This window comes from Impatiens glandulifera, chromosome 5, assembly GCF_907164915.1.
Source record: "Impatiens glandulifera chromosome 5, dImpGla2.1, whole genome shotgun sequence".
Taxonomy (NCBI): domain Eukaryota; kingdom Viridiplantae; phylum Streptophyta; class Magnoliopsida; order Ericales; family Balsaminaceae; genus Impatiens; species Impatiens glandulifera.
The window spans coordinates 14,213,697-14,233,349 of record NC_061866.1 but is presented as its reverse complement, the minus strand read 5'-3'; the positions used below and the strand labels follow the sequence as shown (position 1 = coordinate 14,233,349).

The following is a 19,653-nucleotide window of genomic DNA, read 5'->3' as shown; positions in this document are numbered from 1 at the left end:
TGTGTAAGGAATTAATTTGTAACTCGGATTACGATAGAGAAATCGCGATCCTTGTAGAGACAACTAACACGATTGTTACCACCCAAGCATCACCTGGAATTGTGATTCGGAAACTCAATCAACCCAATGTTATTTATGTCAAAAAGATAATCTCATGGAATGTGAGGAGTTTGAATAACTCTAGAGAATGAAGTTTTGCTTTTTCATTCATTAGCTCTTGTAATTGCAATATTATTGCTCTTCAAAAAACAATAGTCTCGAATTTCGAGGAAAACCTTCTTACCGGTTTAACTATAAGAAAAAATTTTAATGGGTGAATTTAAATGCTAATGGATATTCGGGCAAAATCCCTGTTCTTTGGAACACAAATCTCTTTCATGCGGAAAAAAAACTATTTTTGAGGAATTTTCAATATTCATTAAGTTCAAGTGCGTCGCCAAATGGAACATATGGGCATGTAGTGGTGTTTATGACCCCGGTCGACTATAATAAGAAGCCTACTTTTATCTAGGAGTTATATGATTTAGAAAATCAATGGTCCATACCTTAGTGTTTTTGTGGCAATTTCAACCTGGTTAGGACGCCAAGCGAAAGAAAAAAACTCAAGTAGTTTCACAACGGAGATGGACTTGTTCAACATGTTCATTGACGACTCGTTTCTCATTGACCCTATTCTCGAGGGTGCCAAGTTTACAAGGAAAAGTGATAGCAACAATGAAAATATGTCTTGCATCGATAGATTTCTTTACAACTCCGAATGAGAGAATCTTTACCACCCAACAAGCTAATATGTTAGAACAAGACATTTTTCCGACTACAAACCGCTTTTTTTTAAACTGCGGTCAAACCTCCCAACTTAAACCACATTTCATATTCAAAAACACTCTTCTCTCGGATCTTAATTTTGTGTCGGATGTGGGGAAGTAGTGGGTGGATCACTCACCGGTTGTGGGGAGACCATCATTTATCATTTTTTAAACTTAAAAATCTCATTTTTTTCATTAAAAAATGGAGGCAAGTCAACTTTGTCTCCCTTCGTTCTAACATTACTAATGTTTCCCGAGATATTGATATCATTGACAAATTGGATGAAGAACGAGATGTGACTAAAGCTGAAACCACTAGTAGATACACCCTCATGGAAAAATTCGACTTTTTTTATAAATGAGAAAAAGATAATGCAAAACAAAAATCACGGTATAAATGGCTTAAATAGGTGGATTCTAATAACAGATTCTTCCACAAATTTACAAACTATCGAATAAAATATAATCAAATATTTATCCTTAAGGTGAACGAGATTGAGATCATCGAGAAAAACTCCATTCGTGATTATATTCTCTCTTTCTATGAGAGGCTTCTCATAGAGTCTGTTTACGAGAGATCAATTTTAGGAGGAACGACTATAATAATATTAGCGAGCAACAAAAGTCCTCTATCGAGCAAGATTTTACTAAGGAAATTTGGGAAACTATTACAAGTTGTGATGGAGACAAAACACCTGATTTGGATGCATACACAATCGCTTTCATTAAGGAGGACTATTTGAGCTCGTTCAAGCACTTTCATGCTACAACTTCCTTTAAGAAATGTTGAAATTTTAGTTTTATTGTCTTTGTTAGAAAGATTCAAGGGGCTAAGTAACTCAAACACTTCAGACATATTAGCCTTGTGACAAACTTTTATAAAATATTTGCGAAAACTTTAACTAATATGCTCAAAGTTCTTTTGTCATAATTCATTTCTCCTAACCAGATGTCGTTCGTACAAAATAGACAATCGCCGACACTTCTCTCATTGCAAATGAGTGCATTGACTCTATTATTAGAAGAAAATGGATGAGATGTCTTTGTAAACTTGATATCGAAAAAACTTTTGATCACGTCAGTTGGGATTTTCTATTTTTTCTTCTTAAGAAGTTGTGTTTTGGAGTGAAATGGAGGAGGTGGATCAAAACTTTTATTATTGAACCTAAGTTCTCAATTCTTATCAACGGTATGGTGTCTGAGTTTTTCAAGAGCTCGAGAGAGCTTATACAAGGAGATCATTTATCACCCATCCTTTTCACGGTGGCTATGAAAGGTTTGTCAAAACTATTTAAGAAAGTCATTTTTTTCATGGGAATTAATATAGGAACGACGAGAAGACCCAATACACATATTTCACTTACTTTTTTTATGACACTATTTACTTTACTAAACCTACAACATAAAAAATCTTCATTCTCTTCGGAAAATTCTTATTCTTTTTTAGGCATGCTCGGGGTTGAAAATCTGGAAAGAAATAAATATAAGAGTTTTCGAAGGGAAAAGTTATGGATGCGAACTTCTCAAAGGATTTATGTTACACGTGTTCGTTTCAATCCGAAAAAAAGGGACATGTACGAGATGTAAAATTTTTAATCTTATTGACATTTAAGATTCTTACGTTGTTTTCTTATTTTCTTATTTTTTTTCTCTCTTTTATAACATTTGAACGCATCTCTTTTGAATCAAAGTTGACATTTTTTTCAAAAAAATAAAAAATAAAAATCATAAAATTATGTTACATTAATAGAATATATGTTCAAAATAACCTCCCGTTATTACAATATTCTTTTTGCTATAAAGAATTCCCATCTTTCCTTCTAATAAAATTGAACATTTATAAAAAACATTAAAAAAAATAACAACTATTTTAAATTTTATGATGTTTTTCACTTGGGAGAGTATTTACTTTAACTCCCATTTAAAAAATTCCACCAAATAAATTATAATTCTCCGAGTAAGAACCAATAGACCTAAATAATTTTTTTTCTGTCAAGGTCTTATTTTTATTTAAAGCTAACAAAAGGAAGGGGCAATAATAATACTCACTTAACAATCATTAATGCTTTATTTTGGCATGGTTCTCCTTAGGGTCAATTCTTTCGTATATGTTTTTTTTTTCAAATAAGATTTTTTTGGTGCAGTTTACTAAGAGTTTGATTATTTATGATTAAATGGTTAACTTCAAAATGAACTGCGATGGGGATTCGACACATTAATGTTGGTATATAATCGCACCGGTCAAAATTATTGTAAGGGGAATTCGAATCTTTGGGTCGATTCTGTATGGGGTAATGATATATTCTAATAGTTATTTTTTAATATTTTTAAATTTCTTAGAAGAGGAGGCCGTGACTTTGTGGATTGTCAAACTAAGTTATATTTAATTAAAAAAAATTATATTGAAAATTTGATTCATAGGTAAATTGTATTTGATAGGTTAACACTTTGTCAAATTTTGTAACAATTAACTTTATAAAGCATAATCGGTTAAATACTCTTGGACCTAACTGGTCACACACAATCAAATAATCAATTTCAAGTTAAAACGAGAATGAATTTTGAATTTATTAATGAATGTTATAAATTATTCATGATAAATAAATATTATAAATAAAATTATTTCTAATTAGAAATGATATTTAAATATAGATATATCATTTAGAAAAAGAAGTTTGTATAATATTTTATTTAATTAAAAATTCAATACTTGAGTTTTCTTTTATACAAGTGGATTTAGGTACATTGATCTTTTATCTCAAAAGCATTGATTCCTCACTTTAACTTTCTCATCTAGTTCTTTTAAACTATTATTTATTTCCTATTCCTAGTCTTCTTCAAGTCTTCTTTTATTTTCCTCCCCATTTGATACAATCTCTTGATCTAGCTCCTCTAACTATTATAAATTTTCCAAAACATTCATTTCTCTATCTACTTGAGAAATAATGTTGAGTGTTTGATGCTAAAATCGGTTTAACTCTCGTCGTCAATCACAGGTTTCATTCTCTATACATATCATTGAACAAATTTTGTTGCAATAATTAAATCTATTATACAAGAGCATTAATGGGTTTAAACTAACATTGATCACTTTTTTTTTATATTTCATTTCCTGAACATGCAACAACAGACAATAATATTCTGAGGAGGAAATCTAATAAGTAACAATACTACAATAGTCAGTTATTATATGTGATGAAAGGTTTAAAAGATGATATATTAATTCAATCTCATAGAAAAATGCAACAATCCAAATAATAATGTTTGTTTTGTATTCTAAGGTTTGGGTAATCTCAGAAATGAATTTGAATCTCTAAACTTTATTTCCTGAACATGCAGAGACATATGTATTGGTGAAATGGGGCAAATTCTTTCATCTATTTGGAAGGATGAGAGTCATCATCATCAGACTATTTGGTTGAAGCATTACAACAATCAACAAAGAATACTGCTAGTTGGGGAAGGAGATTTCTCTTTCTCTGCTTCCTTAGCTACCGCTTTTGGTTCCTCTGCTTCTAAAAATCGCCACTTCTCTTAATTCTTTTGAGTTCTTGCGCTGTAACTATAGAAATTCCATTGCAAATATCCACAAGTTGGAAAGGAGTGGAGCAAGAGTCATACATGGTGTGGACGCTACCACCATGTCTAACCATCCAAGCCTGAGGTTCATCAAATTTGATCGCATCATCTACAACTTCCCTTATTTCGGGTTCAAAAACAACAATGAACCACGCAATATCATGTTAAAGTACAATATTCAATAACCTCTATCTATATATATTCAACTTGTGATTATGAGTTTAATCTGTTGTTGGTGGTGGTCTGTTATCAGGAAACATAGGGAACTGGTAAGGAATTTCTTATCGAATGCAAAAAGGATGATAAAGATGGATGGAGAAATTCACATTTCCCACAAGACAACTGGATTTCATAGGGATTGGTATGTTAATCAATTGGCATCAGATGAAGGTCTTAGTTTGGTTCGCGAAGTAAGATTTAATTTAAGCGACTATCCAGGTTACCAGACCAAGTATGGCTTTGGGGGTGATAAGAACTTTGAGTGCAATCCTAGTAACACTTACATGTGGAGGATTGCAACTGAACTTCTTTAATTATGTGCTTTTGGAAACTATGGTTTCATTTTCTTTTCATGTTTAAACTGATTTCAATTCTATGTTTCACATGTAAAAAGATTTGAGAACATTGAAATGCTCAACAGACCAGAATGATGAAAATCCATCTTTGAATGAACTAAAGATAAGGAGGTATCAAGCTAAAAAAGAGGTAGTGTCTAGTTATATAGAAGGACATCATTTCCCTTAAACAGAGAACGACCCAATTGAGCAATATTTTTCAAAGATTAGTATAAAGTTGGACGAACATTCAACAATGTTTGTTTGGAAAATGGGGAATACAGCATGCAAATAAAAGTTGGAATGAATTATCTTTTGAACAGGACCTATATTGTATGGCTTCCGTTAGTGATATCAATATTAATAGATATATCTGTTTGAGTAGTAGTTATATTATATGAGTAGGGACGTTTCAGACAATCTCCAACAAAGATCATATATGTACAACAACTCCTTGTTATTTTTTTAGAGTTCCAACATTTATTGTCACTTAGAAAAATACATCAAATTGTTGAGCGACGAATCACCATGACTCGTGCATAGTCAGCATCAAAGTATGCACAAGAGTTGGTTCAAAAATTGGACGAAGAGAGATCTCATGAAGGAGTATGACCAAAATATTGAAAAATCCATTTAATTGTTTCCCAATTAGATTAGGTGAAAGTTTGCATGAATTGAGAAAGTAGGTTAGCATCAAAGGCTAACTCGGACCGAGTGTGAGTGAGATATTATAGATCCCCCACATTCTCCGACAGAGAAATGGATCAGGCAAATGATCGTCATCATGTTTAGTGAAAGAGGAGCCAACAGAGATGAGCGGTACAATAACTTTGCATGTTTAGTAAAAAGAGGAGCCAACAGAGATGGGCGGTGTAATAACTTTACTTAAAGCATATTAACGTGAGTGAGAATATCATCCACATACTTGGATTGAGAAATAAATAAGTCATCTTCGGTGTGAGTGGCTTTAATGTCAAGTAGTGTAATTGACCTAAATCCTTGAGAATAAATAGTTTATTGAATTGATGTATGATTTCATTCAAAAAGTAATATAGAATTGGTGGTGAGAATAATATCGTCCATATATACTAAAAAGTACGAGGAAAATTGATATGCGTGAGAGTCTATCAGATTTTAATGACGTGAAACCAAGACAAGCGATAGTAGATGAGTCTAGAGAGTAGCTTATCAATCCCGAGGGGACTCTTTAAGACCATGAATATGAATTTCCTTGTGAAGTTTGCAGTAAAGTAAAGGCTTTATGAAAATTGAAATTGACCAGAGGAGAAATGCATAAAATTGTATTTGAACATGGTCCATAAATAAGCTGGGATCAGTTGGAGGCTAATTCTAATAAAAGCTTAAACGCATTCCTGTTCTAACAAATCTCGGTTCCAAGTAAAACAGAATGAAGATAGAAAATCCTGAAAAAACCAACCTTTGCTGCCCAATTCAAAATCCGCAGCTTCCCTCATTTCATGGTTGCTGATAAAACTCAAGAATCCAACTATTATGTTATAAGCTTCTGTCATTTCTCCATTTTAGCTCCATTGTTTGACAATGGCAGTGATCAAAGCTTCTTCCCACTATCTTGTCTTATACTGGATATCTGCATGTTCTCTCAACCACTCCAGCACCTTTGAACCTTCAAGTATTTCTTGGACCTAAAAAACATAACCAAAACAATGATATAATGTTTATAGAACAATCAACGCTACTATAGCTCAAGGAAATTCAATTACGCAATTGTTAGGTTTTATTTCTTATTTCTTGACTTGGTCAAAATGAATTCTGAAAAAGAAGAATTGTCATCAATTGGACCATGAGGCCAACGCTGAAGCAGCTGGGAGAGATTTGGACGAGGAGAATGAGGAGGAACATAATGGCCACCTTTGGAAACACTTGGATGCATAAGTTCTAGATCATAAAAAGGAATTTGGATGAGATTATGTTTGGAAACTAAACTAACTTGGATTCTTAAATTTATTTGTTGTTTCTTGTCTGGCTCCAGATACAAAATCAAAAATTATGTGTATTCATATGGTGCCAATGTGTTGCATATGGAGTGGGAAAGAAGCGTAAACTGGTCAGCTTTGGGGAGTTTAACTGTGGTGAAGATGAGGTTAACGAAAGAAAGGTGAAAAAGACTAGTTTCATAGAAAGTGAACCATAGAAAAATACCAAGATTGGTAAATCTCTAGAAAAAAAGTGCATAGATTACGTTGTTCCATTAACTATGATAAAAAGAAGGCGAGATTGACTAGTTTCGATACGAATAACAAAGTCAACTTAGTCAAGGGAATCCATCTTGTTGTGTGGATCGTAGAAGTTACAAGAACAATGAGTGCTCGGGTGTCTTGGTTCTTAGATGTTGGTGATGAAATGAGATGATTTTTAGAGTCAGCTTTTATGATTTGAACTTGACTCAATTTAGGAGGATTGAAATACCTGTTCGTTTTCTGTTTGGGAAATGATTGTGAGGTCTTTGGATATTATCCATTGAAAAATGAGCTATGAGAGATTTGGACTAGGCTTGTTGTTGGTCTAATGTTTTTTTACTAACGCTAGGATTTTGTTTGAGAGCTGTATCGAAACAAACGTCTTCCCTTCAGTCTATCACATAGATTTGTGGATTCTGTGATTGTGTGGAATTAAAAAATTGATTTACAGAAGAAAAAAATGACATCAATGAACCTGGTCCTTTACGCGATCTTCATCATAGTCTTGCTTGTGGCGTTTGAATTCCTCTATGGAATTTTCCACCTCCTTCACTAGTTCATCCGTGGAAAACTGAAAAGAATTCATGAACGTGAAATCTCAAATTTAGATATAAATGATGGTGATTTATGCCAGCTTTTCTCAGTTATGCATAACCAAACAAGGCAAGAGAGAACTCTAATAACCCAACATCATTACCTGCAAATTCTCACGCTTGAAGATATCTCCAACGGCAAGATTTTGCTTTATTACATTTTTTATGTTAACCTCTTGGTTATCCAAATACTCTTTTACCGCCCTTGGACTTGATAGAGATGCCAACTGATCTTCAGTCAATTTCACGTTTGCCTGCCACAAAAGAATCAATGGTTCTCAATATTAGGTTGATTATGATACTGGGAAAACACATTACATATAAAAAGTTCGTATTTGTTTAACAAAGCTTATCATTAGTTTTAAATAATTAATTATATTTATTTGATGATAACTATTATATAAAATTACTTAATTGTGTTCATTTGGCTCAAATTAGGCTCAAAAAAATTAAACTAAGAAATTTGGCTTAATTGGATAAGTTATGAATGACTTGTAATATATGAGAAGTTTATACAAGACAACTTCAACACCTAAAATTTATTCAATTTATGTCACTATAACTGTAAAATAATTTGCAAGTACTTTCCTTACATTAGATCCTCATTATATCAAATCAACTTACATATCAAACACTTAAAATTCAAATGTTATCATTTGGGTTAGCTAGCATTCTTTTTCCACACTTAACTAATTCAGCACTTAAGTTCAGTATTCAACCACTTTTAAAAACACACTTTAAGTAAAAGAAAAGAGAGACAATTTCGCCTTTCACCTACCTGAATCTCAAGTAGCTTAGCTCCATAAAACTGCCTCCCTTGTTCCTCAAACAAAGACTGAGGTACTTCCACCTCAATCATCTGGAAGACAATAACAATGGCTTTAGTGTTAAACTGTGTGTTCTAAAAACGGTAATATTGGACAAAAAAATAGAGTTAGCCGTGAAACATAGAAGAATACATTTTGTCTGTCCATTACAATTTATTTGGACCCAGAATTTAACAGTCCTCACAATAATGGCCCTACTAGTGGGGTTTTAGTTACCACTGGAAACCACCACTATTTTGTATTCTTGCTGCACATACTTGTAAATGTTGAACTTGTATATTTATTGAATGAAAATCACTTAGAAAATCATCCAGTTACAAAACTTTCAGAAACTATTACAAATAGTAACTAATTAGATACACTGAAAATCGCTTCATCTTCCTACGACTCATGCTGATGATCGAAATGTCAGAATATAATGAATCTTGGATAGTTTGGGTAAGTTTGTAGATCTCTTCATTTTTTTATCACTCACCTAGCCCAATCACACACCGCCTCCATTCGGAAGAGCAATTCAATTGCCAAAGCTTTTTTTAGGCGTATCTGGATCTAGGCCAGACTAAATTTAGATACACATTGTTTCCAAACGTGATCCCGTCTGAATTCACATATCCAAATATGGATGAGAAATCTAGGTGTAATGGTGTTTCTAGATGAGCTCATCCAAGTCTAGGGTTATATGAAATTCGTTGTTAGCTAAGGTTACTACTCTAGTTGTTAATCCCCAAGTGACAGCAAAAAAAATAATTATTTTGGAAATGCTATGCAGTTATAAAAATATAGCATCCAACTATATATGTTAAATTCATCTAATCCTAGAAGAATTGGAAGCCAAAAAAAAATCAAGAAATGTCACCTTGCAAAGCTGGTCAAGAATGGCATTGTCTGTTATTTGTTCCTTGGCAGTTTGCTCAACTTCAAGGCATTTTTGTAGTATCGCTTCCTTGACCTGCATATCATCATGTCATGAAATGTTCTTCATATATTAAGATCGAAATAATATGGTAGTTTGAAGAAAAAGTCTATATTTATAATTCCTACCTGCCCAAGGGTTGTGCATCCACGAAGAAGTTTATCTGCAATTGAATCATCCAAAGTTGGTAGTTCTCTGTAAAAGAGTTCCTTGCACTCAACCTGGGGAAAATGATGCGGATAAAGATAATAGTATGAATCTCCCTATTTTGGTTATATTGTCTCCTGAAGTGTGTAATATTATTGTTAACAGCCTATCACTTAATCTAAATAATTAAGTACTTAATTAAATTAAATGTATTTAATAATTATTACCTAAAATCATTTTATTAATTAAATTTAGCTCAAACTAAGCTAAATTAATTTACAAATCTGAATTAATTCAATAAACTATGAATGAATTGACTCGGTAATATAATAGTAGCATACAAAAGACATTTTTAACATCTGTAAATTAATCAAATTACGTTTTTATACAAATAAAATAGTCTTTTAAGTATTTTCTCGAGATTAGTTCCACGTTTTATTAAATAAACTTAAATATCAAATAATTAAAATAAATATCTTTTATTTAATTTATTCTAACATTTATTTTTTACACTATTAACTATTTTTATACTTCAAATTCAGTATTAACATTCCACACTTAATTCCCTGTTTCATCAAACACTCCCTCACTCAAAGTTTAGATTTCCAAGAACCAGCTCGACCAGTCTACAATATGCATCTATATTTATGTTCTAATGTTAAAATGTCCAATAAATAGTCATTTATTGACAGCAGTAAGACTTGAATAATGGGTAAATTGCTTAGAGAATTGTCATTTGCAGATACATCAACTTATTACTTAGGGATTATCTTGTGCTAACAATAATATTCAAAATACTAACGACTTCTCAAGAATGAAAGAAACAAACCGTGAATTGAGCACAAACACCTCGGAGATTATCTTCTTCCCATGATTCAGGGAAAATGAGGGGGAAAGTCCTACTTTCAGCCTGCTTGATACCGATTATTGAGTCCAGAAATCCAGGAATAAGTTTATCTCCATCCTCTGTGTCAAGATTGAAACCTGCAAATGAAGCTTGTGTTTACTAAATCTGGAATGAAAGAAACGAATAAAGTTTTTGTTCCAACCATAAATGCAAGAAACAGAATTGAAAGGAGATTCAAGAATGTGCTATTACTCAAAGTGGAATCTGGAACAAAGTTGCTAACTCCATTTAGAATTTGTTACTTTGCATGGAATGGGACATCGACACTTCAACAATAATAATTGGCTAGCTCCATTGCACTATAATGTGTTTTTAGCAATTTTCTTCTCTTTCTTTAAGAAATGTAACTAGTAATAGCTTTTATTTCATGTGTTCATACCATTGATTTATTTTCTTTATTTAATGAAAGGTCGACATTTTCTTTTATCGAGAAAAAAATCAATGAGATGAGAAGCAAACTAACTCGACCGTTGAGGCCCTCCCGCCGATAACTATGCCGACTAATGTGGAGGCTGTGAAAGACTCAAATTGTAATACCATGTACAGAAACGAGGAAGTTGTGTTATTGAGAATTTTGTTCAGTTACAACACACATCATCTACTTATAATACCTCTAACATAAGGTAATAATATCTTAATCAACTATAATTATAATCAATCATATCATAATAGTATTATAGCAAAATATATTCTAATCTATATTATATTGTCAAATATCGCAACAATTTTCTTCAAAAGAAGAAAGTATGGAAAAAGAACATATCTTAATGTCTAAACGTATCAAATTATTCTGGTACCAGCAAGCAGCCATTTAGGGATTTGTATTTAGCAATGATGTGTTCAGTAGATTGTTTACAAATTCTTTCCGTAGTCTTAAATGAACTAAAAAGAGGATAACAATATTTATTATTATTCCCTCCCTCCCACAATATGTGGATAATTTTGTTCAACATGTTTAGTCTCATTTTAAAAGCATGAAAATCAGATGATAATGGCAGCACATTCCTGATATGGAAGCACAAAAGCATCAGCTTAGACTGTAGAGGAACAAACCTTTAGTTTCTGCAGCTGGAATAGTTTCAATCTTTGATTCATCTTCACCACTTGTTGTTGCTGATATATTGAGGATAGCAACATCACCAATCTGCAAAACCATCACATTTGAATCGAGCATACTGGTCAGAGAAATGTGTACACTTGACTGCTACGAAAGCGTGAGTCCCAACGAAACTTCAGTTACATTTAGAAGCTCAAATGAATACAACTAATATCATGGATAGAAAAGAAAAACAAAAAAATATTGTAATTACTATCTAAAGGAGGAACTCCAGTGAGATCTAAAATCTATCTGCAGAATGAAGGAGAGAGATATTTGGCACAAATCTGATAACAGAAACTTCTATGTATTTACCTGTAGGCCCCTGTCAATTACAATTCTTAGAACACCTAGAGATTTATAGCGCCGCCTTAACTCTCTCTCTGCAGCTTTGTCAGCTTCTATGTCACTGTCTATCTCAACTACAATATTCAAATTCTTGTAACCATCCTCAGGGATCCATTTGACTTCTGGTGCCACATCAACAATGACATCATACCTAAATCACAAGTCATATCACAAAGGATTATTCACCTAAAGACATGAAGTAGCATAAGCATTCGCAATAAACCTCCGTCTGTTTGTTTAAGAGATCCAAGCTGACATTCAGACCTTTAGTCAAGCACATTTTTCTCAGCTCTCAGCACAATAAGAAAGATAAGAGAGACTGAACTGACAACTATATATAAGATAAAAAATATATATGCTAAAGTTTGTATTAATAGATTTGTTTTGAATTCGACTTCTAATAATACAAACAATGTCAATATCAAGTCTTGAACACATAACATGGACGTTGTTCAATGAAACTGTTAGTGTATATAATGTATCATTATATTATATAATATATTATTATCTTATTATTATTATATAATATACACTAACAGAAGCCATGCTGGATTGGTAGCCCTTGTAATAAAAACAGTAGTAGCTCATATATTATGAAATATAGCGAGAAGATGAGACCAAGAGAAGGAGATGAGACTTAGATTGATAGGAGGAGGATACAGACTACTCCATTCATTTCATAACGACTGAGCAGTGGGTTGCTCCTCCTAAATAGGCAGGTCATAATAACTTATGCCAAGTCACATAACAACTTCTAAAGTAATCTAGTGACCAGCTGGCTCTGAGGCTGTTATCGTTAATTTACCAAGAGATATAATTCTCTACACGCAAGGCTAGGGTAACTCTATGTACTTCTTGAATCACTGTGACCATGTGACACTCTCCTACTAGACTCTATGCTAAAAAGAAAAGTTAATTGTAAGTCTCACTCACATTTTTTCTCCTTTTGACTCCAATTACATATAGTACAATTAAATATGTAGTTTGTATGGAATTCATGTAAAGGAACTAGCTTCTCTATGTTTTCTAGGTTAACAGAAGAAACTTGGAATTTTCCCTCTTAAACTTGATCAATGATAAGCAACTAGAGAGTAAATTTCCACAACAGAGATACTGGAAACACAAGAGAGTTCAAATTCAGAGAGAAGATAAATGATAATATACCTAAGAGAATTCTGATTTAAATAGGCTTCTTCCATGTCAGAGAAATTAGAAGCTATTCGAATAGAGTCTTTCAAGGCCTTTCCGGTTACCTAAGCAATACAACAACATCAGATCAAGAAAATTGAACATTGCAAACAAGTAAAATGAGATAAACCCATAGTTTTTTGGGACTAATACCACATGTATAGAAATTGATAGTTTATCTTTTGTTTTTTAAAAGTGAGACGCTTTTTCATTTAAAATAGATATTTTTGCGACAATAAACTGCATAAGTTTGTGAAGGCAGGTTTCACTTTGAATGCTAGTATACTCAACACACATGGAAAGAAGTCAAATTATTCAATATTAAGGTAGTTTCATTCATCGCGGAAAATACGAATTGACTGACATAAAGAATGAAAAGAATAGAAAGCATACAGAAGAAACGGCATGTGGAAGGGTTCTCTTTAAAATAGATTCAATTGTGGCCTTCCGGATATTATCCTGTCCTATATAACTTATTAATACATTTTCCGGGACTTTCTTCCCAGGACGAAATCCTGGTATCTGCAAACCAATAATGAAAAAGGGTAAAAATCTTACAAAATGATGTAGCATAACATGAAAATATTGAATATCAAACACAACAAAAGCCAAATTCAAATATCAGAAGATTCAAATTGATTTTCCAGCAAAATCATACCAGAAATTAGCAACTTAAATGCATAAAGACCCAACTTAATTATGCAGAACAAAAGTAATGCATGAACAAGAATACCTTTGCTTGCTTCATGAACTCATTTAAGACCCTTTTGTAACAATCCTCGCACACAGCAGGAGGTACCTCAACGTTCAATCTCATCTGGCAAGATATTCAAATCAAAATACGTTAATAAATAGCCCTAATGAAGCAATTCTTCATTTAACTCACTCTGGAATTGGGTTCTTCTCTCTCCGTAACCCCAAGACTAGCTGGAAGCTTGTCTTCGATGGTATTGTAAGAAGCTGGCGATGCAGCAGCCATAGAGCGAATTCGAGTTCTCAGAGGCTGTAGCAGCTGAACAGGGAATTGTCGGTAAAGAGAAGACGACGTATGTGATATGCATATTCTTTTGGTTCCAAAACATGTAAATTTAGGTGGGAGTGGAGAACCGGAGAGAAAGAGAGAGGACGAAGGAGAGAAATTGGTGGGTTTGAGTGGTCGGAGCGCGGGTATCGTAGCAGAGCTGCAAAGCTCCATTTTTTTCTTACTCCGGCAAGTATCTGCCGATGATTTAGTTGGAAGGTTGAGAGAGATAAAGAAGGGACGGTTATGGATATGGTTTGCGCTACTTTTGACTCATGCCCAGGTTTTCAATTCATGGAAAGGTAACATCTTTTTCTTCTTAAGGCATTAGAATAGATAAAAGAGAGTGATTTTCACATTACAGCAACTCTAGCTGTTTTACAGAGAGTAGAAGAAGAAGTGATTTCAAATAAAGAATTGCTTTTGTAGGGTTTTCTCCGACAAGCTGCAAATAAAACTTTATTTCTTTTGGGTTATTCATTTTCTAGTGTGATTTTGTGATCAACCTATCTAGAGGAATTGTTTATTATGAATTTCTTTGTTTATTAGATTTTCAAAACTAAACCCTCAATTGATTATGGATTCAAAACTTAATTAACTTCCACAAACTCTTTAATCTTGGAACACATAACTTGGAGTAATAGACGAGGTGGGTTCATCACTTATCCATTATCACGAAGTTATATGGTAAAATTATTACACCTCCATATTCTCAAAATTTGAGCGTTTTAAATTATGAACCGTCTTCTAAGCTTGTAGTTGAGAAATCGTGGAATAAATTTATTGGTAATCTTATCTCGTAACTACTATACGTAAATAATATATGAATACAATACAATGATAATAGAACAGATACAACAGATTATTTAAGAGATGAAGAAAAATCTTCTCGTTTACTTCGAGACATGTGGAATTAGGGGTGAGCAAACGGGTAAACCCAACCCGTATTACCTAATCCATATTCAACCCAAATTAAATTTACACAACCCATAATTCAACCCATATTATTTACTAATATGAGTTGGGTAACCCAAATTATTTTATTTTTATTTTTTCATTTAACATGTATTTGACTCATTTAACACATTTTTATTCGTTTAACACGTTTTGAACATGTTTTACACGTTTTTCACATTTTTCACGTTTTTGACACGTTTTGAAATGTTTAACACGTTTTTCACGTTTTTGACATGTTTAATACGTTTTTCATACGTTTAACACGTTTTTGACACGTTTAACACGTTTTTGACATGTTTAACACATTTTTGATACGTTGAACACGTTTTTCATATTTTTGGCATGTTTAACACGTTTTTGATACGTTAGACACGTTTTTCACGATTACGACTCATATAACACATTTTGACACATTTTTCACGTTTAACATGTTTTTCACATTTTTGACACGTATAACAAATTTTCACACGTTTTTCACGTTTAATATGTTTCGACACGTTTAACACGTTTTCTACGCTTTTGACATGTTCTGACAAGTTTTTGACACGTTTTTCACGTTTAATGCGTTTAATACGTTTAATACGTTTTTCACATGTTTAACACGTTTTTGACACGTTTAACATGTTTTTGGCACATTTAACACATTTTGACACACTGGACATTGTTTTCATGTTTTAACATGTTTAACACGTTTAAAATGTTTTTGACACATTTTCACGATTATGACACATTTAACACATTTTGATACGTTTTTCACGTTTTTGACACATTTAATACGTTTTGACACGTTTAACATGTATTTCACATTTTTCACATTTTTAATACGTTTAACACGTTTTTAACATGTTTAATACGTTTTTCACATGTTTTTCACGTTTTTGGCACGTTTAACACGTTTTGACACGTTTTCCATATTTTTGGCATATTTTGACACGTTTTTGACATGTTTAACATATTTCTCACATTTTGACACATTTAATACGTTTTTCACACGTTTGACATGTCAAAACGTGAAAAATGTGTTAAACGTGCCAAAAACGTGTTAAACATGCCAAAAACGTGACCAAAATGTGTTAAAACTTATCAAAACCGTGTTAATGTGTAAAAAATATATTAAACATGTCAAAAATATGTTAAATGTGCAAAAACATGTTATAATGTCAAAAATGTGTTAAACGTGCCAAAAACGTAAAAATGTGCCAAAAATGTGGGAAAACATGTTAAACATGCCAAAAATGTGAAAAACGTGTTAACATGTGAAAAATATGTCAAATATGTCAAAAACGTGTTAAACATGCCAAAAACGTGAAAAACATGTTAAACGTGTGAAAATATGTTAAACGTGTCAAAAATGTGTTAAAATGTCAAAACGTGTTAAACGTGCCAAAAACGTGAAAATCGTGTTAAACTTATCAAAAACGTGTTAACGTGTTAATTATGTTAAAAACGTGTTAAACGTGCTAAAAACGTAAAAAAAACGTGTTAAACTTGTCAAAAACGCGTTAAACGTATTAAATATGTCAAAAACGTGTTAAACGTGACAAAAACATGAAAAACGTGTTATTATTGTGAAAATGTGTTAAACATGTCAAAAACGTATTAAACGTGTCAAAAATGTGAAAACGTGTTAAACGTTTGAAAAACGTGTTAAATGTATGAAAAACGTGTTAAATGTGTGAAAAACGTGTTATTGGTGTGAAACGTGTTAAAGATATTAAAAACGTGTTAAATGTGTGAAAAACGTGTTAAATGTGTGAAAAACGTGTTATTAGTGTGAAACGTGTTAGAGATATTAAAAACGTGTTAAATGTGTGAAAAACGTGTTAAACATGTCAAAAATGTGTTCGACTTAAAGTTGGAAGATGATTAGTTTATATTGGATTAATAATAGAAAATGTAACCCTAACCCAACCCAAATTAAACTCAACCCAACTCATACTCAACCCAACCCATATTAACAAACCCAAATTAATATTTTGGGTTTGGGTTAGGGTTGGGTTTGGGTAAACCCAAATTATGCTCACCCCTATGTGGAATCACAGTTCCCTTAAAATAGTTTCATCGGTGGCTACTTCACAAGGTACAACGGAACTTGCAATGATTTAGCACAGAAAAACCACTACAACAACGAACTAGATAAAAGTATTTAAATCACAATCACTTGGTTTCGCACATAAATGATCGAGTCAAGATACTCGAAGAACACAAGAATAAAGAAAGACTTTTAAATTCTAGAGTGAGAAGTGATAAGATAATATGTTTGAGGAATACGTGAAGGGATATTTATAGTTGAAAATTAAACTCATAATCAATTTTTAATCAACAACCACTAATTCATCATACATTCATCCAACAGTTATCATTGTTTGCCTTTTCATCATCCTTGCAAGTTCATCCAACAATAAGTATTTTGTAGTTATAGTAGCAATTATCATCATTTGTTAATTGTAACAATTAACAAATTTAATTCACAATCAATTTGATGTGAATTTCATTTGGATTAAATTTCATCTTAATTCACATTTGAATTTGATGTGAATTTCATTTGGATTAATTTCACTCTAATTCACATTTGAATTTCATGTAAATTTCATTTGAATTAATTTTACAATTAATTCACATTTGAATTTGGTTGAATTTTATTTGGATTAAATTTCATCACTAATTCACATTTGAATTTGGTGTAAATTTTATTTGTCCAAATATCATTTATATTTAATTAATAAAATTAGTTTAATTCCAACAAAATTCACTTTCAAATAAAGATTAAAATAAAGATTAAAAAATGTCTTGTTAATCTTAAAAGTTGGTGCAAATATTCTACTGCATCTTGAGACAAATCTAAAAAAAAGGAATGAGCACACTTGAATGCAGATCTCTTTGAGATAAGTCGTCCCCTATGTGTCTACACTTCAAAATTGGGAAAAATTACACACAGGAGATTGTTTGTGAATTAGTAGATTTGTTCCCTTAAATAAGGATGACAATTCTAAACCGTCCATGAGTAATCGAATCGAATTGTCATGTTTAGGCGGTTTTTCTCCGATTTGACTGGTAGTTGACTAGGGATGAGGCAGGATGATATTTGTGTCTTCAGCCTGCCCCGATTATCTGAACATCATAAACACAATTAAATATATAAAAACACCAATATATTTATTCATTATATTTTATAAAAGTTTTGAGTTTATTTATAATAATATAAAATTTCAATATATTATAATATATATTGTATTAAAAATTTGTTTATATATTTTTTAGAGAATATAGTATAAACCAAACATGGCAGGGATGATAGTAAAAAAAAATATCAAAAGTAAAACGGGGCGGAGATGATAAATGCATTCCCCGTCCTATTGTCATCCCTACACTTGAATATCTTAATAAATTGGACTTTTCTAAAAATAAAAAGAATGTCTAAGACAGAATTTGTAAAATTATTTGAATCACATTGAATCTACACTCATACTTAAGGATTACAATCGAACTTTCATTTGTTAGTATGAAAAAAATGACGGATTTTTTGAGAATTATTGTAGAATTTCTATAAAATTTCAAACATGTATAATTGTAGCAATTATATATTTACACAACTTTGTGAGAAAACATTTGATTGATGACGATTTTGTTAGTATTACTGTCTTTAAATAAACAGAAAATATATAAAAGAAAAATGTTACAAATAAATTAATTAAAGTACAATGTAAAAAAAATGAAATCATCAGAATATAATATTGATTTGAGGCATGTGTTAGACATGTTTCATTTAAAATGATTTCATCGTCTCCCGTTTGTGTTGGAGCTTATCCCAGATGACTGTCTCCCAAGTTATAACGAATCTAGTAGTGTTTCTACACTAAAATTACTAAATAACGAACTTGACCAACGTACCTGAACTATCACTGGATTTTAGCAGAAAAATGTCGAGTGAAGAATTCGAAAACACTCACAAAGATAATGAAAGAATATTTGGAATTTCTGAGTGAGAAGTGATAAAATGATAAAATGATATGTTGATAGAAATTAAAGTGAAGAGATATATATAGTTAAAAATTAAACTCTAAAATCATTCATCAATTCTTTAATCTAACGGCCACTAATTTATCATCCAATTGCTGACATTTCTTATATGTTCATTTTTCATCTTCACATAGTTTCAACTGCTACTAGCAATAAACTCATAATTGTTACAATGAACAATATTGAATGTATTCAATCATGTTAATTATCTCATTCAATGAATTAACGTTAATTAAATAATTAACAAATTCACTTTTATTTCAATTAAATTTCACTTTAATTCACATTTAAATTTGGTGTGAATTTCATTTGGATTAAATTTCACTATTAATTCACATTTGAATTTGGTATTATTTTATTTAGATTAAATTTCATCTTAATTCATATTTGAATTTTGTATGAATTTCATTTGAATTAAATTTGTCCAAATTCTTATTTCCATTTAATTAATGAAATATATATATATATATATATATAT

General features: G+C 31.7%; 1 protein-coding gene and 1 pseudogene across 1 annotated transcript; one reads left to right on the top strand and one right to left on the bottom strand.

The window, feature by feature from the left end:
• Positions 1–4,164: 4,164 nt before the first annotated feature.
• LOC124939046 lies at positions 4,165–5,032 on the top strand (annotated as a pseudogene).
• Positions 5,033–6,187: 1,155 nt separating this feature from the next.
• Positions 6,188–14,496, bottom strand: LOC124938120 (trigger factor-like protein TIG, Chloroplastic). The gene is made up of 13 exons (XM_047478497.1): positions 14,064–14,496; positions 13,911–13,994; positions 13,571–13,699; positions 13,154–13,242; positions 11,957–12,140; positions 11,599–11,689; positions 10,468–10,622; positions 9,620–9,712; positions 9,435–9,527; positions 8,530–8,610; positions 7,856–8,005; positions 7,634–7,729; positions 6,188–6,603 (listed from the first exon to the last, which is right to left on the bottom strand). The coding sequence occupies exons 1-13, from the start codon at positions 14,370–14,372 to the stop codon at positions 6,526–6,528; spliced, it is 1,632 nt and encodes a 543-aa protein (XP_047334453.1). The 5' UTR covers positions 14,373–14,496; the 3' UTR covers positions 6,188–6,525.
• Positions 14,497–19,653: the final 5,157 nt, after the last annotated feature.

Coding starts and splice junctions, on each gene's coding strand:
- LOC124938120 (XM_047478497.1), bottom strand. CDS start 14,372: ATGGAGCTTTGCAGCTCTGCTACGATACCCGCGCTCCGACCACTCAAA. Junction 9,528..9,619: donor GATGCACAACCCTTGGGCAG/GTAGGAATTATA, acceptor GATGATATGCAG/GTCAAGGAAGCGATACTACA. Junction 7,730..7,855: donor TCAAGCGTGAGAATTTGCAG/GTAATGATGTTG, acceptor AATTCTTTTCAG/TTTTCCACGGATGAACTAGT.